This window comes from Gymnodraco acuticeps, unplaced genomic scaffold (assembly GCF_902827175.1).
Source record: "Gymnodraco acuticeps unplaced genomic scaffold, fGymAcu1.1, whole genome shotgun sequence".
Lineage (NCBI taxonomy): Eukaryota > Metazoa > Chordata > Actinopteri > Perciformes > Bathydraconidae > Gymnodraco > Gymnodraco acuticeps.
Genome location: NW_022990224.1, coordinates 13,899 through 35,629, shown reverse-complemented (window position 1 = coordinate 35,629; position 21,731 = coordinate 13,899). Strand labels below are relative to the sequence as shown.

Sequence of the window (21,731 nt, the reverse complement as noted above, 5' to 3'; positions counted from 1 at the left end):
TGTGGGGAGTGAGTGTGTGTGTGTGTGGGGGGTGTCTGAATGGAATTGGATAGAGGAAGGGGGGGGGGGTTTCGGAGAGGGAAAATCTCACTGCACGGGCTGCACTAGTTTCTCAGATCTCCGCCCCTCCTTGAATGTTATATAGTGAAACCTAAAACGCCAGCAGGCCCGTATTTGGTGGCCCACTCTTTTCCTGAGGCTGTCATTATGAAAGGTGAGTGCATTTGAATATCAATTATGTGACATAGATAGAAGTTAAAACTACGTTTGAGATACAATGGATATATTCATAGACATCCTACATTGTTATTTAATTGTGTATTTATTGGCTCAATGGAATTTGTTGTTTGAAACTTGTCATTTTGAGTTTTCCTGAGAAAAAAACAATGCATAATGTTGTCCTGCTAAGGAAAGGCATGTATTAAAACAGAACGATGTTCTCCAGAGCAGGAACTGTATGCACGAGAATCAACACTTTCATAACTTTGTTTTCATATTGAGCAAATGGGTATGCAGCACAGTCCATTCCATGCTGAGATCATGGTGTCCAGTGCTGTTATTAGAAAGCAGATTAAATGTGTTGTTGATCCAAGACAAGAGTTGCTTGTTGTTGCATCCTCAGGCACAGATAACATAATAAGCCATTGCTGCTCATTTTGCATTGTTGCATTCAGATTAATTACATATCAGAGAATATGGCTTCTACTGAGCTTTATCACGTGAAGCGTGGATGTTGTTTTGCAATCGAAATGTTTGCTTGAACATCAATAGCTCACCAATTTAGACACGTGACAATATTTTCGGCAGGAAATTCAAACGGATAATTAAAGAAAAGGTCTATATCAACATTAAATCAACATTTAAGACAATATGCATGACATTTTCTTCACAATGTATGCCATTCCCCTTGTTTTGTGTGTTTTTTCACCAACCAAATGTATCATTTTAAACCCTTATGTAGATTCAACATAAAATGCTGCAGTCTTTGTTGCGTACAGGTAGACATGAGACATTGAACCCAACCAACTGTAACTGATTGAGTTATGCATTAGCCTGTTTTATCCAACTCTCGTAGCCTCAGGATACGGGATATTGTGAATGTGTAACTCTGAGCTGCACATGATTACAAGAGGAGCCATTATTTCTAACCCCAAAGACCTTTGTCTTCTGCTCTTTTAATGTCTAACTAGTCTATCCGTTTCATCTTTTGTGGCTTTCCACTTTCACCTCAATATCAGTGTGGACTCTACTTATCTCACTCACGCTGGTGAACTAGAGATGTACATATATTTGGATTACTACCAATAAGAACAAAAGACAGTATCACAAGTAGTTTACATTTTTTTTGACAATTAATCAACTGGCTATAAGAGAAAAATAAGTCGCTTGCAATGACGAACCCACAGAGAACGATAAAGGCACTTCTCTGTGATTGGTCTCTCTTGTCCCATGCTTCCACTACTTTCCTTTGAGCTGGTTGCTTTTCTGTAATCTTGCTGACAAACAAACCAAACAAAAAAATATAACCTCCTTGGTGATTGTAATCATCACCAACCTCATTAGTTCCCTGCAGCTCTACAAAGTGTCAGAGGCTCTTTCAGCCCAATTGCTTTGTTTTTGCGGTCCACATTTGTACTGTTCTGGTTCACTGTCACAACTCTTATTACCTTTGTTTTAAAGACACCAAAGACAGTTGTTGATGAGCAAACAAAGAAATCGAATGAACTCACAATTCTCTATCTGTTCATGCACCAGTCGTGCAAATAGTGCACCATTTGGCAGCTTAAGAGCGGCATGACCGGCTTTTTCATTAGAGATTAACCTAAATACTTTTTTGAGTTTATTTTTGAAGTCATGTTGAACCTTTGAGAGGATCTCTACCAAATGGTAATCTGTTAACAGGTTTTGGAGGGTACTACATATGTGGAATAAGTGGTATATAGGCCTTGTGTGACTCCACAGGAGTGCTAAATTGCCTTAAGTGGCAAATAGTAAAGTCCTCATCTCTGCTTGAGGCTAGAAACTGGAGGCTACTAACAGGATAACACATCAAAATCTCTAACAAAACTGTCAGCAGCCATGGGGCATGATGGGTAATGGAGGCACCAGGTTTTGGCAGGAAGAAAATGGCATGGAATAAAGAAAGACTGTCCATTGTGCGCCGGGCAATGTTAAAGAAGTTTAAGGCTAAATCTGTGTTTTAAGGGCCATTGGTTTATTAGAATAAAAACTGAGCACTCAATGTCCAGTTAAGTCAGCCACACATTCATTCAATCCTTCAATAGGTCAGTCTGTCAGTCACTCACTCTGCCAGTCACTTGCTCAGTCAGTCCACAGCTCCTCAGAGAGAGGTTACGTTGGCACTGTTTCCTGGGATAAAGCTCTTCTGTTTCTTGATGAGGTCATTCTTAATCTTTGCATATTTTCTCACACGGTGCCTCTTCTGTGACTATTCTATTAGCATATATGTATGAACATTATTTCAGCCTGACTATGTTACTATAAATAGTGCTAATATTAAGTCTCACCTATTTAAAAAGGACTGTTTGAAGTGAGGCATTTGGCCCGTGTGTTGAGCTTCCCAGCATTCACAAAGAAAGTGTGAAAAAGTGAGGTAAACTGTGATCTGGCTGCGACACCAGTGAGGATTCTCATTTGCCAGCACAGAGCGGAGAGCGGTGGGGCTCCTTGGGCTTTTGTTGCCCCAAGACTTCATTCCCACCAAGTACCTCCAGAAAACAAGGGGCTCTATTTTTACCTCCGGCCACAATTTGGCTTCAGTGCTGGAGATTTTTGGCTCTTAAGAGGGGTCCAACCTCCAACCTCCAACCTAATGCACACAGCACACACAGAGTCACACTTGTGCTCCACCTCTGCTCTTTGCCAGGAGGATCACATTCCTTAAGGTGGCTTCAAACAAGGCTGTTGTCTTCAGAACTAAACTCCAAAAAAGAAGACAGCTTTATTGGTCCCGTGAGACAAAGGTCACGCAACATATGCAACGCATTAGTTTGTGTGCATGTCTGAAAGATAAAGAAAGGTTCATGCCCATACGTATTCTTGTAAATGAATAAGTTTGAGCATGTTTCCTGCAGACTGACAACCAATCCATTTGAATTGAGACTGCAACAGCCATCATGCCTGTGAGAGAGCTAAAAGGGTGACAGAGGGGCTGGTGAGGGGCCTGTTAATGCAAGCTGACAGGAGTGAGCACAGTCAGTGAGTTGTCTGTTTCCTCCACAGAGAGAAATTATTTCAGCAACACTGGCCCCAAAACAGGGTCTGGCCGAGGGCTCGACTAACGTCTAACGTTGTCACGTAACATCAAGCCATTACTGACCTCATCCAACACAGGAAGAGTAGTGACAGGAAGAGTAGTGACATAAATAAAACATTAGATCTTGTAAACAAAAACAGGCATATTTGGCACATTTCATACACGATGGGAATTCTCCTTAAGAACTAGCCAAGGTCCTGAATATCCTCCTTCTCACTCCAGGTCTTTCACTTAATCTTCAAATAGGTCCCTATTTATATTTATTGAGCCGGAAGGACCAATTAAAGAAAAATGTAAAGCTTCTCGAGGACTATTGTGACATTTGAAGCTGGTTCTGTTTTCCTATATTAGTAAATAAGGGGATTTTATTTCTTGGGTTTTATGTTTTTCAGTTTTGAGAGTATGCATGACTGGTAGCTTCATTTTAAATTATCTGGAGCCTTATAATAGGATGCACATTTAGGCTCACTGAGCAAATTGAGCTTATTCAAATTATTTTGGATGATGAAGTCTAAAAAAACATGTCATCAACTTTTTTTTCCATAACCCATTGCCTACTTTTTCATGACTTGCTTTGTGTGAACTGTGACAAAAGAGGTATTCTAAAACGAACATGTCAGCTGAATCATATTGGGATGATATGGTCAGATCACATTATCCTTTGACAAAGGTATCAAAAGCAATTTTGCATTACAAACAAACAAAATGAGTTACTTAAGTTCTTGTTTTACACAAGTATAGAGCTTTAACTGATGTGATTAGTGATGACACTGAACGGTCATCATTTTGATTCTGGTTTTTCAGATGTTGCTCACATTTACCATATTTAAAGATGTCTTCAGATGACATCATCACCAGTTATGGAATTCAATTATTTGCTATTCAGATAAATAGTAACTTTTTGAAATAAATAAATTACAAACAGCGCTTTAGAACTTCTACTGTGAGATTGTGTCCTTAATTATTTGTCAAAGGAATTTCAATTGAAAACAAGGAATTAGTTATGCCTCTTGAGATATATGAAATACTGATAATGCCATTTGCAACATTACTTCTTTGACATTTTCTTTTCCACTCTTTCCCTTTATTCCCACAGGGGACACGGAGGACACGGAGGACATGTCCAAAGTGGAGCCCTCCAATGGGCTCAGCAGGCCCCTGGACATCGTGCCCAGCACAGAGGATAAGTTGATAGAGAGGGGTCAGTGGAGCAACAAGATCGAGTTTGTTCTGTCAGTGGCCGGAGAAATTATTGGCCTGGGGAATGTCTGGCGTTTCCCCTATCTATGTTACAAGAATGGAGGAGGTGAGTGCTCAAATACTTCTCTCTGGCATGTTTAACACAAAAGCTTTTGTATTCAGTCATACATATCTTGATTTACTCCAAACACAAGTCTTCCAGAAGTTCCAACTTTGCACTGATTGAAATTGTAAAGCATCACAATTAAGCTTCCAATTAAAAATAATATATTTAAATTAGGAGGAGATAATACACACGCTAATATATAATCTATTCCAAGGAGATCCATTGAGGGTCATAGTTCACAGAAAAGAGCCAGACTCATTTGGGAAGCTAGTTTAGGTGTGGCTAATGGCTGATAAGAGAGAGCTCACTGACAACAAATAAACAATAAAAACATTGTATCGGTTATGTCCGACAGGCAGTAAAAGTGTGTCATTCTCTTGTTAACCACATGAATGATTTCAGATTATTCGACCAGCATAAGATTTTGACCATTTATATCTTTAAATATTCTCTTTACAATACCTTAAATGAATGCATCAGTATCTTCTACTCTACATGGTTTGAGAGCATATTAAAGGTATTAGACTAGTGAACTGTTCCTTTAATCTATGTACTTATACAGGGGCCTTCTTCATCCCATACCTCATCTTCCTGTTTGCTTGTGGGATCCCGGTCTTCTTCCTGGAGACGTCTCTGGGTCAGTTCACCAGTGAGGGAGGAGTCACCTGCTGGAGGAAAATCTGCCCGTTATTTGAAGGTACCCATTTTATTAAGAAATAGAATTAAATGGATGTTTAATGTTGTCGAAACACTTTATAGCTTGACAGCATGCACTTCCAACAATTATTTTACTTGGCGGAAGTATCCATCTTCATGATGATTAGAACGTTAAAATGTAATGATCTAATGATCCCAGTATGCATTTTATTCTGAAACAGTTCGTTTTTTGTGCACCACACTTGTGACAACATCTATACATGTTCACAACAATGTGGGATTGGAGAGGAATTTCCGATATGTTAGGATCTGTGTGCTCATATCCTTTTCAGTGTGCATGTAGTGCGTTACGGTTGGCTTTAGCGTCTCATAGCTGGTTTTCTTGTATTTCTTGCCCTTTTAACAAACAGCTTAACTACGCACATCAATAATACCACATTTTGGTAGCAATATTTGTTGATCAGCACCATTTATGTGACTGCTCTGAATAATACATGTTTTCTTTGATATGGAAAAGTAGCCTTATGTAGTTATTGTTCAGCCTTTCTGAGGACATTGCAGTTTCATTTATGGACATAGTCTTGTAAGAAAATAAAACCACACACAATTGTAACCAATTCACCTTTTCCTGCAAACCTGACATGGTTTATGAGGCATTTAATGCACAAATAATTGATTTGCAAACATTGGATGCATAACTCACAAGCCAATGTAGTATACAGTTGTTTTATGCAATCCTATTAACTGGTGAAATAGACTCATAATATAAATGGATTACATGGATTTCTTTCATTATTGAGCTGCTCCAATGATGGGGAATTTAGCAGGCTTTATCAACTATCACATTGTTGACAGGTCATATCAGCCTGTTTGACACTCTTTGTGTGTGTGCATGAAGCCTCGACAAATGAACTCTTTGCACACTCGTTTGCTAAAAAAGCTTCTAAACGTTCACTTCGACATCACTTTGTTTTAGTTTGGCGAACATTGCGTGAGTTGTTTTGCATAAACAAATATCTGCCCACTCCTGGGTGTTCGGCCGAAAAGAGTCCCGTTCAGTGACGAAAACAAAGATAAACGTTCCGGGAGGGACCAAAAGATTGACCCTTGTGTGGTGTTCGGGTCAAATTGACCCGATTTCCATTTTCAATGAATAAAAAAAGAAATAAGGATATTTTCGTTCAACCTGAAACTCAATGGCCGGGGCTTATTTATTGTGAAGGACATGTGGAATTGTTTTTGTTTTTTTTCACTGCCCACCCGCATTTATGTCCTTCATAAGAGGTTCGGGTCAATCTGACCCGGATACAATACCAGGACAGACAGACAGAGAAAAACACAGAAACACACAAACTAAAGACATACACACACACACACACACACGCACACACAACATTGTATGCATAGAGAAGCTATTTGATCCTGTTTTCCCTTGATCTTTACCCTTTGTAGTGTGTACACAAAACTATCCTAGAACATTATAAAAATGTTAGATCTTCCAGAAATGTAAAAACATTTTACATTTTATCGCACTGTCCCCCTCGCACCTGCACGCCGGAGGAGGGACCAAACATAGACATAACCTCACATTACAGTGTAGTGCAGAACTACCATTTTCTACCAGCAAAATGGGCAAAATATATTCTGCTCAGAGAGCCTTGGAGCTAATAATGGATGAGAGTAAGTGGAATGCATTAGAAGAACACGGTGAAGTGGAACAGGAAGACATTTCTGAAGATGAGTATAATGTGGAGGTAAACTCAGAATTTGACAGCGAATTGGAAGATGAACTTGACTCAGAGCCAGCTGCTGGAAGACCCCCACAGCCAGCTGCTGAAGGACCCCCACAGCCAGCCGCAAGAAGACCCCCACAGCCAGCCGCTGAAGGACCCCCACAGTCAGCTGTGAGGTCTGTGGACCCTCAAAGGATTCCAAGACACAGACTACATGCAGCAACTGCAACAAGTACATCTGTGCTATACACACGAAGAAGTTCTGTACATCATGTGTTTCCTAAACGGACTTGCCCATTGACTCACATGATGTTCTGCAGCGTCACTTCATCAATATATTTTTCGGATATACTGTATTTTATTAATAGTGACTGTTAATTGTTTTTATTTGCTTTGTGGTTATATCTGTTCTATGTCATTTATATGGATGTTTCATTATCTCTATATTTCACAGCCAAATACTTTTGGATGTGGTTCTTGTGTTTCAATTGCTGTTAAATTGCTTTATTTCCTTCAGGGCTTATTATTATTATTATTATGATTATTATATAGACAGATTAAAAATAATAAACATTAATTAAAAAAAAATTCATTTACATTAGTCATAGCAAAATGCGTGAGCATGCATGAGCAAAATGTAAACCTAGTTTTTATTACAGTGTATTTTTGTTAACATAAATTACATTTTTATCACAAAAAACGATGGACACTTCCATTGTTACATTTGATCTAGCAAAGAGTATTTTCAAAAACGAATCATATATTTCATTTATATTGTTGGGGAATGAGTTAAAAACAATATATATAAGGAATTGTGCATGTTGAATTTAGTTCTGTATTTTTTTTAAACCCTGAAATATGTCCCGGGTCAATTTGACCCGAACATTACCAAAGGGTGCGAAATGTGAACATACCACAAGGGCAGAGATGGGGTCGTTACTATTTTTTTTAATGTATTACATATTACATATTACTTTTTAAAAAAAAGTAATATATTACACTACTTCGTTACTCTCTACATAAAGTAACTCGTTACTTTACTCGTTACTTTACTCGCCGAGCACGTACGAACTGCGCATGCGTGAGTGGCAATAACTCTCCTTACCAGCAGGCAGCGGTAGTGTGTATTCGTCATTCAAAACAGGCAACGACCGGAAGACAGAGAAGAAGAACAGACTACGTGATATAAACAAACAACAAATAGCGTGTGCGTTAGCTTCACCTTAGCATGTGTTCTTTGCAGGTGTTTGTTGAGGTTTGACGTGGTGTTACAGCAGTGGATAACAGCTACTGGCCTGGACACAGTTTGCACCTCACCGTCACATTCCTGTCTATTCGGACAAACTCAAAATAATGGGCATACTTCCACCCCTCGAAAGTTATCGCTGACTCAGCCATGCAGCCATGGTGGAGATGTGGACGCGCAGATTACGTACATATAAACCTGCGGCGGAAACCCCTCTTGTCTGTCAGTGTGATTATGACTGATTTTTAGTAAGTAACGAAGTAACGCGTGTCGAGGCAATGTTAGTAACTGTAGTGTGATTACTGAATTATAAAAGTAGCGCGTTACACTACTCCGTTACCGACAAAGGTAATATTATTACAGTAACGCGTTACTGTAATAATATTACTTTTGTCGGTAAAACACCCAACTCTGCACAAGGGTTAAACATGAGAGGGGGGAAATTAGTAGTTGAGGTGATATATTTGTTGTAGTATGGGCGTCACTTTGTCAGACAATGTGGTGGGGACAATCTCTAGAGATTTAACATCAGCATAGCAGAAGACAAAAGACGCCCCTCCCCTGGATATTGAACCTCGAGCACCTGCATGAAAAGCCAATCCATAGACCTCTGGACCACCAATGTGTTTTTATAATAATGAACGCTCAACCATTTTGGCTATCAATAATTACCCTGTAGGCCTATCCTATTTTTGTGTTCACCAATTGCATGCCAGAAAGCGGTATTGGACATCTAAACTACATATACAAATATTGTTTACTTATTTTATATAAATGAATGTCCCACACAGCCATTTATTTATCATATTCAGGCCTGGTTCAGGTTGGTTGTATGTTAGACTTCTTGTAAAAGTGTGTTATTTTGCTTGACTAAATGCTGTAATCGCTGAACATCTTTTTTCAGTTTACTTGAAAAGTTGATTCATAAACTTGATGCTTTGTTTGTTCCAGGTGTGGGTTATGCCACCCAGGTGATTGTTGGCCTGCTTAACATCTACTACATTGTGGTGTTAGCCTGGGCCCTCTTTTACCTGTCCAATTCCTTCACCTGGGATCTGCCCTGGGCCTCCTGCAACAACACCTGGAACACAGGTGAGCCACAGGAAAACACCTGCTCCTGCTAGACATACTGTGACACACACATTAATCAGGTGTCTCCATCTGTGCATGCTTTATGGAGGGTTGAATACATATTCTAACCATATGTGATGGATCGGTGATCTGTCTTTCCAACACATAGACTAACTAACAGACTATATCTTAACAACAATGGATTGCCATGACATTAAAATAATGAATACTAATTCCTTGTCTTTTGCTCTTGAGCCATCAAAAAGTTGATGTTTTTAAATGTTATTGGATGGATTGTCAGGAGGACCTTTAATTCCCTTTCAGGATTAATTGTAATAACTTTGATGATTTCCTGACTTTTCATCTAGTGCAATATTTCAGGTCAAATTTTGTATTTGCCCAATACGTTGGATTATGAACAAATACTGTACTACCTTAAAAGCGATTGGCTATTCCATCAAATCCAGCTTTACTTTTTGTAGTGCAAGCTAGCATATGTTAGCATGATAACACCTCAAGCTAAGATTGTAAACACAGTCGATAAATTACAGCACGTCAATATGGCTATACATTTTTAGTGGTGTTTGTTTCTAAACTACCTAAAACCTTTTCCCCTGGCGTTCCCCTTCACCATTCAATTAATGCATAGTTTAATTTCATCTTATATGGAGTTACTGTTCTTGCACCATTTCGCTCCTTCGCCTCTGAGGTGGCATTGTTTCGGTTGCCTGTGTGTAACTTGGAAACAGACAAGCTTGGATTTCTTCACAGCATTGAATGTCTTTCTGTCTTTCTTTTCATTCAAGATTCTTGTATGGAATTTCAGAGGGGGAATGGCTCCATCAATCACCATGAGAACACCACCTCTCCTGTCATTGAGTTCTGGGAGTAAGTGCCTCTTTTTTTGTTGGTCTTGTCCTCAAATGGCCTTATGGTGCCAAGGAGTTCACAAGTATTTAACTTTAGCAATTTATTCTTGAATTACATCCTGTTTTTTAAATGTATGACTGTTAGACTAGATACAACAATAACAACTGGTTCCAAAGTATTGTAATTTTTACTACAAGGTCTTTTGAATTGCTAATTTCTAGGACAAGAGGAAAATACTTAGTGTGTGTGTGTGTGTGTGTGTGTGTGTGTGTGTGTGTGTGTGTGTGTGTGTGTGTGTGTGTGTGTGTGTGTGTGTGTGTGTGTGTGTGTGTGTGTGTGTGTGTGTGTGTGTGTGTGTGGTGTGTGTGTGTGTGTGTGTGTGTGTGACAGGCGAAGGGTGCTGAGAATTTCCTCAGGTATTCATGATATTGGCTCTCTGAATGGGGACCTGGTTATCTGTCTGGCCGTAGCGTGGGTCATCTGCTACTTCTGCATCTGGAAGGGAGTCAAGTCTACTGGCAAGGTAAAACCTCTCATCCATATATAATAGCTAAATATTCACATAGGAAAAAGAGAGTATTAGTAGACAATAGCTTATTCCATGGTAGGATCCTTATTTAAATCAGCTTTTTATGCAGGAAGTGTTGGGTTGATTAAAGTTGCAGAAGGAATTAATAATGCACCAATTGGGCAGCTAGAGTTATCAGTTTAAGACACACCCTTAACAACTAAAAATCCAACATACCAAACATAAATAGTAAAGCTTCAACTTGTGCAAACACTTTTTAAACATTGTCACTTGTAAACATCATTTACATTTAGCATAAAACATTATCTGAGAAGGAAGAATGTCGTTTTGTATACGTCTTGTAGGCATGTCTGAATAAAACATGTTGCTATGTCCCGGCAGGTGGTTTACTTCACAGCCACTTTCCCTTATGCCATGCTGGTGGTCCTGCTGATCAGAGGGGTCACGCTGCCAGGAGCTTCCATAGGAATCTCCTACTACCTCTACCCCGACCTGGAACGTCTGTCTGACCCACAGGTAGGGAATGTCATTTCAGACATACATAAATGAACGTTCACTCTAACACATGCAGATCTGACTGAAAAAGACGATGATCTCCTATAAGTACCTTGGTGTCCATCTAGATAATACACTCAGCTGGAAGGCGCATGTTCAAGGTCTGTGCTCTAGACTTCAACAGCGATTGTACTTTCTGCGTCGACTCCGGGCTTTCGGAGTCGACCAGAAGTTCATGTTACTGTTTTATCATGCAGTGTTGGAGAGCATCATTAGGTATGGTATCACTGCCTGGTACGGTAACTTGACAGTGCAGTCAAAGTCACAGATCGCTCGCCTGGTACAGACGGCTATGAAAATTATGGGGGTTAAAAAACACCCATCTCTCCAAAACATATATGAGCAGTCCATTATCAGACAGGCAAACAAAATAGCGTCTGATCCCACCCACATACTCCACCCAGAATTCCAGCTCCTACCTTCTGGTAGAAGATTCAGGGTTCCCAAGAGCAGGCTGAACCGCTATAAGCACTCATTCCTACCAATGTCCGTCAAACTTCTTAACATTGACAGGAAATGAAATGTAGTCGAAGTCAAATGTAATGAAATGTACTTTTTTTAAATGTTGGCCATGAGGGTTGTGCAATAGGTCGCCATTGTCAGTATGTGCGTCTGCGTGTATTGTGTTTGTTCAAACGGTGTATGATTGATGATATGTGTATGTCTCTTAAATGTCCACTATGTTTGTATATTATGTACATGTATGCGGAACTGCTGGACGGAGCCCAGAACGAATTTCCTTACGGGGACAATAAAGTATATCGTATCGTATCGTATCGTAAATCAGCATTTCAATGCTTTCCGAAATAAGTGTATGCCCTAATCTTAAAATTGGTAAAAACTGTTACGGCCCATCCACACACAGGCATGAAAAAAATCTTGAAATATCTTGATGCTGGGCGTGTCTGAAGCTTGGCGATTTTTTGCGACCAACAACCAATCACATGAATCTCCCGCCCCCGACATACAAAGCAATAGCAATGTTAAAACGAAGTAAACTGGATATAAACTCCCCAAACAGGCGAAAACCTACCAGTTTCACCCACTGTCTCTGCCACCTCCCTCCATGCCTTGTTCCTCAGGTTTGTATCCCGGTAAATAGTTCTGGTCGTAAAGAACCGGGTGATTTGCTACCGTAATTTCTCGTTTGGAATATGAGGAAATGAACTGCGGTCTGGCTCTCCCAGCTTGCACGCGGTTTGATTGGCTAGCGCTTGTACTGGCGGGATTTGCATAAACGGGATTTGATTGGCTGATGCCAGCTTCGAAAGCATCGGGAGCATCAAAAGTTGAACATTGCTCAACTTTTGATGCTCACGATGCTTGCAAAGCCATGCTCCGCTCCCCACAATGCAGTTCGGCGAAGATTCAAAATCTTCTACGTCACCCCATTCAAGTTAATTTCATGCCTGTGTGTGGACGGGCCGTTAGAGTATTGCCTTGAGAAAAACAGCTCTACATATCAATTCTAGACATCGCATTTTTACGAACTTGAGTTACTAAAATGTTTCAGAGAAAGACAAACTAACTCGTCATCCCACACTCCCTAAAGATTACGCTCTGCTATCAGGATTGCAATATCAACCTAAATTGTCCAAACAACATTAGTGTTGGGTTCATAGCTTGTTTCGAAGCTTCTTCCCAGGGGGAACAAAATCAGATATTGCAGGTTTATTGACACAGGATGTGTGAATCTCGGACGTCTTACTTACTGCTCTCGCACTGAACACAAACCAAGCTTACTTTAAGCAGGTTAACAAACAACACCGCCGCCAATTTGTCTAGAGCGGACAATGTCATTTAATAATGTGTCCAGCAGATTGCCAAGGACTTATCACTGCTGAGGGAAAGAGAAAGGATTTAGAAATGGGCTGCTAACAGGGACTTTACAATTTCTTCTTTCCTTGCCGCGAGATTGCAACCAGTGCGAACATTTAAAAGAGGGGCCCTCTTAAGTCCCTCTCAGGACTCGGGGATGAATACAAGTTCTGTGTGTGCAGGCCAAGACAATCTAGGCTGGTGCAGTTTGTGCTTTGGGACTACCTGCCTTTGTGTCGTGTTGTGTCCAGAGCTTGTGTTGTTGGTTGGACCACCAGTCAATCGGATCTTCAGTTCTGGCTGCTAACTATCTAAAACATGCCCCAGTGCCCCGGGAGCACTCTGCCAGAATTGCAAGCATAAAGAAAAACCTCATTTGAATTTTGAAGTGAGAGTAAGTGTTAAAAGAGGGTGGAAAGTGCTTCACTTTATGCCTCGGGGCGACGGAGATGGATAAAAACGGTGCTGTGTGGATGTGGGTAAAGAGTTTTGACATTTGATAGATGCTTTGTGAGTTTTCTACAAGATGAGAAGGTATGATTGGAGATAACTCTTAAAATATGACAAGTACATGGAGGCTGTCTGAGATAACACTTTATGTAGTCGTTGTTTTGAATCTTTTCTCCTTTATATTGCTAATAAAAATCGCCCTGTCATTTTTTCTCCATTCCTTATTATTCTGTTTGTCTGAGCTCATAAAGCCGTGACAACTCATTTATAAGAAAGCTGGTTTGGTAACAGAGACATGAATACAGTCAGTCTGAATACATGTACAGTGTTTTTTAAAAATAAACATTTACAAGTTGGCTCTTATACTTTCAGCATTAAATGTTATCTAAGGGACATTTCAAAGTCAACAAAGCCACAAAACTAAAACGTTAAATGTTTTTTAAGGGTTTTGCCAGGCATTGAATTGTCATAAAGTGTGGATACTTCCCCTTTTTTCACCGTTTCATTTATCTTGTTTCTCTTCTGTCATTAGGTATGGATGGATGCTGGAACTCAGATCTTCTTCTCGTATGCCATCTGCCTGGGTTGTCTCACTGCCCTGGGAAGCTACAACAAATACAACAACAACTGCTACAGGTAAGGACTGAAATCATAATGCACTAACAATTCTATCAACTGCCCAACAATACTTCTCTATTCTGTCATCACAGTGAAATGTAACCTGTTTTTCATCCTTATACTGCCATTATTGCACAGTTGACAATATGATTGGTACAATTTTGGTACCATTCTTAACCCTTCACCACATGCAGTTTCTAATCATAACATGTCCCTCTGTGTGTTATGTGCAGGGATTGCCTGTCCCTCTGTTTCCTGAACAGTGGCACCAGTTTTATAGCAGGGTTTGCCATCTTCTCCATCCTGGGCTTTATGTCCTATGAGCAGAACGTGCCAATCTCAGAAGTTGCTGAATCTGGTTGGTTATTATTTGTACCGTATTAGGTACTACTGTTATGTATGATATCCTACAGACTGTCTGAGACTTATTGTTCTACTGATTTACTGTGCCTAAATTATTTTTAAAAGATATGAGTCATAATTCATTTTCCTCAGCCTGTCAATGGCCTCTATGGTTTAGTGATATTGATGATATACTTTCATAGCATTCCATTGAGCATGTATGACCAATTATAGTTATTTAAATCTCATCTTTTACATTTCAAATCTGTCTAACTCAGGTCCAGGTTTGGCCTTCATAGCCTATCCTCGTGCTGTGTCCATGATGCCTTATCCTCCTCTGTGGGCCTGCTGCTTCTTCATTATGATTGTCTTTCTGGGACTGGACAGTCAAGTGAGTCCGACATATGCTCCTCACACACAACAGAGATAACAGAGATTGCTACATTTCACTATTTCTATTGTAAACATAATTCTTGCAAAACAGCATTGAATATTTATAAAGGCCAATTTGCACAGATCTCTTTAAATGTTGTTTTCTTCTACATGTGTTGGGTAAGTCAGCAACACACATGTAAAAACAAACATATATAGACTCATATACAAATATCTACTTCTTGTGTCTTTCCTGATCAGTTTGTGTGTGTGGAGAGCCTGGTGACAGCCATGGTGGACATGTATCCCTCCACCTTCCGGCGTAAGAACCGCAGGGAGCTCTTCATCCTGGCAGTGGCTGTGGTGTCCTTCCTCCTTGGGCTCATCATGCTGACAGAGGTTTGGGACTTTAGTGTTATTATTTTAACATAACAAGATTACACATTAAGCTTGTAATCTTGCCACAAGGAGACAAGAGAAGGTAGAAACCCCTAGTTTGTGTGCAAAACCAATTTATTTCAAACCGGATTTCAGAATAAGCATTCAGACATTTAGTGTTTCTGCATGACGCTTCACTTCATTCTTCCTCTCCCGGGTTGTATTTAGGGATAATAAGCAGAACAGTGGGGAGCCTCCAGTGCAGTTAGGCCGAGGGCAGTTGCACCACAATCTGTATTTTTCAAAGTAATATTGGGCAATCATAGTAAAGATACATAAAAAAATAAATGCTATAAGATAATAAATGCTGACTCGGTTGCACTGGTGGCATCTTAGGGCCTTTTGTTTACACTTAGGTAAAGACTTTCTTGTCTTTGCAATTCATAAAACAAACCAAATTCATTTTAAAAACGAAACTGCCTATTTCTACTTATTGCAATTTCCTTTAAACCCTCACTTTTAAAGCAGAGCCTTTCCTCCTGTCAAACCAAGTGTTACTATAAGTGTGTATTGTTTCAGTATTTTCATCATAACAATAGAACTGCCAATTTATGCTTTGCAGAAATGTCTTCAAGTACAAAATGGATGATTGGCCTGCATAGTATAAAGAGTCTCAGTTTTTCTTGTATACTTGGTTATTAACCCATGTCTGTCTCCACAGGGTGGCATGTACATCTTCCAGCTCTTTGACTACTACGCAGCCAGTGGGATGTGCCTGCTCTTCGTGGCTATATTCGAGACTGTTTGCATTGCTTGGATTTATGGTGAGAGTGTTAGGCAGGCTATTTGGGAATGCATAAAGGGGAATTTGAAAGACAAAGGCTTTATTCTCACAAGGCTCTATTCATCCCGGTAAACAGTTCAGTACATTCAGCCAATCACCACCAATCTACTTTTTTCCTCACATTGGAGCCTGAGAGTATTTCACATGTTATCTTTTGTTAGCTGGTTTATTTGGGGGATAATAAGAATCCCAATTAAGTAGACTTCTTTATTAAACAGTCATGAAATGTATTGTCTTATGACCTTTCTGCTGCAGATGATTGTTTGATATTGATGTAATTGTATGCGTTTGCTTTATCTCTCCCTGATCACAGGTGCTGACCGTTTCTACGACAACATTGAGGACATGATTGGTTACCGGCCCAGCCCTGTCATTAAATACTGCTGGCTTTATTTCACCCCTGCAACTTGCTTTGTGGGTCTCATTCATTTTCAATATGCATGCTTTCACACTTCTCTCTTAAAGCATGAGCAGCCTCTGCTGGCCATCGTGGAAAATACCATTTGAATTAGCAAAATATCCCAAATGATTTGATAAAGCTATCAGAAAAGGCATTGAAGTTAAGATTAATGGATATTATCAGTGATTTTGTATTTATTTAGTAGTATTTTAAATATCAGTAGTGTTGTATCAACGTGCATCCATACAGAAGCGTGAAATCTCTCTCTTTCTGTGTTCAGGGAACCTTTGCTTTCGCCTTGATCAAGTACTCACCTCTGAAGTACAACAATGAATACGTATACCCATGGTGGGGCAATGGGATAGGCTGGGTCCTGGCTCTATCCTCCATGCTGTGTATTCCCGTGTGGATTGCAGTGAAACTGTACAAAACCCCTGGAACCCTGAGAGAGGTACGTTTTTCTAAAAACTCCATTTCCTTGGTGCAAATAAAAAAAAAGAGTAAACAGAAACGAAAAATAGGATTACAGATAATTGGGATTGTGTTAAAGCTGCTCGCATAATTTAGTTTCTGTATTGGTAATGGATCACATGATTATGTGTTTGTAAAATGGGTTGCTCTTAGTATCAAATCCACAGAGATGATCACCCAATACTGCAGCTCTTCCAAGGAGCATTTCATCATCGTAGCTTATTGATTTGCTTTCATAGCTTTACGGTCGGGTTCAGTCTCACTGCTCTCTTTTTTTCACTGTAAACACGACCAGCCCAGCACAAAGCTGAACATACTGTAACCTACTGTATAGGAGCTAAAGACATGTCTCCCTGCTGGTGGAGACCCTAACAGAGATCAACGCAGGGGGAATATCGCACTTTTGTTGGAAGGACAAAGATTGGTACTTCCTGGATAAGCAAATATGTAACTGTTTGCTCCCATTAACCTGAACAACTTTATAAAGGTTATACTGTGTCAATATTGTGCTTGGAGCCAGTTTCCCTTTTGATAAATACAAGTCAATTAGAGTCATGAACTGTTTGTTTTTTAAGCAACAGTTATTAGTCTAGTGATCAGGGACTTTGCCAAAGTGCCATAATGCTCCTGGTTAAAAGTGTGTATGCTTCCATGTATTGCATAACTGATCTTGAATAATCTCTTCGATATTGTAAATAATAACAGTTTAATGAGAATGATTGATGTTGGTTACTATATATTGCAGTTAATATGTGGTTTTAAAATGAATATTCGTTGTTTTTTTCAAACGCATCACTGACATAAAGTAAGTTTTCCTACATTTTATACATCTTCTGTTCACAGCGCCTCGTTTTCTTGACAACTCCTTCCATCGACTTACCGAAGTCGAAGCAGGAGCAGGCGAGGCTGCTGGCCATCTTCGCAGCGGACGGCGACAGCCTCCATCAGAAATCACCTCCCACCAAGGAAGGATACTTCCCCGTTGATGAAAAGGAGTCGAACTGCTAGAGACATGAGGTTTGGTTTCAGAACCTTGAATGGGGTCAAAGGTCATTCCTTAGCCTTGACACTCTGTCTGGCCCCATCCCAACTTCCCTTCAATACCTCACCAGACACAGCGCAGACTTTAAGAGTCACCTGACCTGTTACTGCTGATCTGCTGCTGGAGCTTTTCTCCTTTGTTAACAGCATGACGGCGTCAGCGTTCTTACTTAAAGAGTAACAATTATTTGGGTACCATCTTGTTGCCAGTAGCAGAGTCATATTTACACTTGAAAATGGCAGCCATTGTTGTTTCACAGTGGCTAAGAATTTACATTGATTGTGTTTGCTTTCTGAGGAAGCCTTTTTTATGTTTAGCTTGTTTGACATTCCAGTTACTTTATTGATTATACCAGCTATCTGTTGCGGAGGTGTCACACGAATAAAAGCTGTGTGTTTGAATGAACTTCTGCATGTAGAGTGCAAGTGTGTTTCATCCATAGATTAAATAACGCTGACAGCTCTGTTTTTACTCTATAAAAAGATTGTTATCATCTCAGGATGTTACATATTTTAATTAAAAAACAAAATCATACTAATAATAACCAATGCTTGAGAAAGCAAGGATTTGAAATGTATATTTAGTAGAATTCAACTAATTTTTGCTGTTCAATATGTTTATATTTCTGGTGCAGAACAATGCAGATTTGCATGAATGTTACATGCTTTTTTTCAATATTCAGATTTTTGACATTTTAATTTAGTCACTTTTGCCTTATCTCTAATGCATTGAATTGTTTGAACTTAAAATGTGAAGTGCCTGGAGTTGACAGCTGTGCTGCTAATAATATGAACAAAGCACGCTGAGAGGAGGGTTGTATTCCAAAATCTCTCTTGTCTTCTCTTTTCCTGCTGGATAGCAATGAACCTCTGCATGTGTTTTTTTAGATATTGGAATGAGTATATGATCATGTGTTGCCAATAGGGACTACTTTTACATATATAACTTTTATATACTATGATAAATGATTTTTTATGAATGAATATAAAACACTTTAATTAAAATATACATTTCAATATATGTATGTATTTTTTGGGACATGGAGTTTGATATTCAATTCATGCATGATCTTAAATCCTCACTTGCTATCAGGTAATATTTTAAAGTATTAGGGGGTTTTAGGATACCGTTGATACTCTTGTTTAAGAAAATGTATTGTTTTACAAACTTTTGATTTAATGCACAACACATTAAACCAGGGGTGGGGAACCTTTTTCCTCTCAAGGGCCATTTAAAATGTTTCAACATCCTCCAAGGGCCGTACAAATTATTGACCTCTGCTTAAAAAAACTAAAATCACAGCCCATTCATTTGGCCTTTCTTTCATGCTGTGCAAAGAAAAAGCAACCTCTTAATCTAGATATATTACCATGATGATGCATGCACGTGCACGGTTGTGGCATGAACACCAAAACAGAAAGATATGGACACAAGATGTGTGCAAATGTATTTAGTTTCCTATCCATGTGGACATGATTTAAGTGGGGGGGACCTAACCTCCTCTAGGGGGGTCCGGGGGGCATGCTCCCCCGGGAAGATTTGTTTTAAATGTTGAAGTTAAAAGCATCAATCTGGTGCACTTTGAGAGCAACATTAGGAGATCTATGGATACATCTCTCAACACCCATATGACACAGAACTGAAAGCAGATTTACTTTTTCTTTATGGACATTTTACAAATCACTCCCCTTTCAAACTGTATTCTTGTTTATTAATAACAACTTTTTATTGTCATATAGTATTTTATACCTGTTTACTTTATTATCTTATTTTTTTTATAATAATGATCATATAAAGATGTGCCTTTAGTTGGAGAACTGGTTGGAGAAAAAGCTTCTTATATTCGTTAGCATAGCTAGCTAACCAGATGCTAATAACAACAAAGTTATTGACTGTATGATCAGAATGACAGTCATGAACAGATCGCCACTGGGCTTACAACTAAAGACACAGACACGCAAAAACTGCGGCATGTGTACGGCTCCTTATGGGTAGGCTACTGTAATTTTTGGAAGTGCCGGAGCCGCGTTCTGGTGCTCTCCGTCAGAACTACACCCCTGTCAGACGAGACACATACCACGTGATGACACGTTAGGCTCGTGTTGTGTTCAAGGACCCTGACCGTGGCCAGGAAAAACAGGCACTCGCTTGTTTAATTTTGTTGCGGTCTAGATTTCTTTCATTTTTTTCTTTTTTGCGTGTGTTTATAAATTACCTCGAGGGCCGTACCAAATGGTCTCGCGGGCCGTATACGGCCCGGGGGCCGGAAGTTCCCCACCCCTGCATTAAACGCATTACTAATTTGCACCATGTATAAAATAGATATATATTTTCACTTTAGGCAGTTGTGGTGATTGAACAACATTTAAAAGTCTAATGTTTCTTAGAGCCTTTATTCCATTAAAAAAAGGATTTTAAGTATTGTGAGTTTTGCCATCTTAGTGTAATGTATGTTCCATAATGACATACTTTCAATGATTATGGTAGACATGTATAACACAAAATGTATAGACAAAACTATGCTGTACACACAATGATGTATGTCTGGACTTGCTTTTTGTTTCTAAATGAGTATTTTCATTTGAAATGTTGATGTAAACTTGTTAGTCATATATTCATCGGCAGGCTGTGTGTCATTAGCAGGGTTCTTGAATAAAGTAGGACAAATGTTTTCCAAGACAAAACAAATCTGTTGCGTTTAAAGAGGTTATTTATATCCAGTGGTGCTGGGAAGTCAGCTTTGAGCTGTCGTGTTTTCACATCTCAAGGTGTGGAAATCTCTGGAAAGATTGTGAATTGCTCGGGGTATTCTCTTTTAATCTTCTGACAAGTTTCAGTAGTGGCGATAAAACAGAATGTATCTCTCAATTTAACATTTAGTGAAGTATTATAAGCCGAATTCTGGAGTGAAACACCGTGCTTCTGAGAATCAATTATTTGATGTAATAACAGGCAAGACTGTTGCTAAACTAAAATATTAAAAGTTAATGACTTTGTGCACTATTGAATTTAAGATTCAAAAGCCGCAGCAACTACAAGATATTACCAGACTTTCATCAACATTAAACTCTATTAAGTTTAAGTTACACATTTTGATAATTAGGAAGTATATTAAGGACTAATTAATACATATTTCCTTCAAGAAAGTAAACTATTTAGAAAGTAAACATGGTATGAAAAGCTATGCAAATCTCGGTGCTGTTTGATGTTTTCCCTTTCACCACAATACAAAAGGATTTAAGGAGGTGTGGATATTTGTGCTGCAACTCCCTGAGGACAAGATTTCTTCAGCAAGATGACAACAATACAGCAGCCTCAAAAACAAAAGGCAACGTGGGAGGGCCTCTTGTGGGATGAGCAGCTCCGAAAAGTTGAATACTGTTATATTGAATTGTTTCTTGGCTGTTTTTAGATTACAAACAAGAAGAATGACCACAACTTGTCTTTTTCTGAAAACGCTGCAGTAAAAAAGGACAGACATCCGAACCGCGCCATAAAAAGAATCAGGAAGGAACACACACACACACACACACACACACACACACACACACACACACACACACACACACACACACACACACACACACACACACACAGTCTGTACCACACACGCCTACAGCATATAATATATATCAGGCTACAGCCATGTGTATTTTATTATGTGAAGCACTAAATGGTTTTAGAAAAATATCGACTCTTTGTTTGTAGATATCTACTAAACTAAGCATACAAATAAAGAGAGTAATGTAGGC

The 21,731-nt window shown here is 39.3% G+C and overlaps 1 protein-coding gene across 2 annotated transcripts; it reads left to right on the top strand.

Annotated features, from left to right (window-relative positions):
- Positions 1-80: 80 nt before the first annotated feature.
- On the top strand, positions 81-18,997 carry slc6a13 (solute carrier family 6 member 13). 2 transcript variants are annotated; one of them, XM_034218733.1, is made up of 15 exons: positions 81-214; positions 4,374-4,583; positions 5,146-5,280; positions 9,171-9,311; positions 10,097-10,178; positions 10,551-10,683; positions 11,071-11,205; positions 14,045-14,148; positions 14,364-14,488; positions 14,751-14,863; positions 15,106-15,243; positions 15,944-16,046; positions 16,380-16,480; positions 16,747-16,917; positions 17,781-18,997. In XM_034218733.1, exons 1-15 carry the CDS (start codon positions 208-210, stop codon positions 17,943-17,945), a joined length of 1,863 nt encoding a protein of 620 aa, XP_034074624.1. In that variant the 5' UTR covers positions 81-207; the 3' UTR covers positions 17,946-18,997. The 2 variants fall into 2 exon arrangements, with proteins under 2 accessions (XP_034074624.1, XP_034074625.1); XM_034218734.1 differs by having other exon boundaries at positions 121-215; positions 4,384-4,583.
- The last annotated feature ends 2,734 nt before the right edge of the window (positions 18,998-21,731 follow it).

Coding starts and splice junctions, on each gene's coding strand:
- slc6a13 (XM_034218733.1), top strand. Junction 16,481..16,746: donor TCACCCCTGCAACTTGCTTT/GTGGGTCTCATT, acceptor TTCTGTGTTCAG/GGAACCTTTGCTTTCGCCTT. Junction 16,918..17,780: donor CCCCTGGAACCCTGAGAGAG/GTACGTTTTTCT, acceptor TTCTGTTCACAG/CGCCTCGTTTTCTTGACAAC.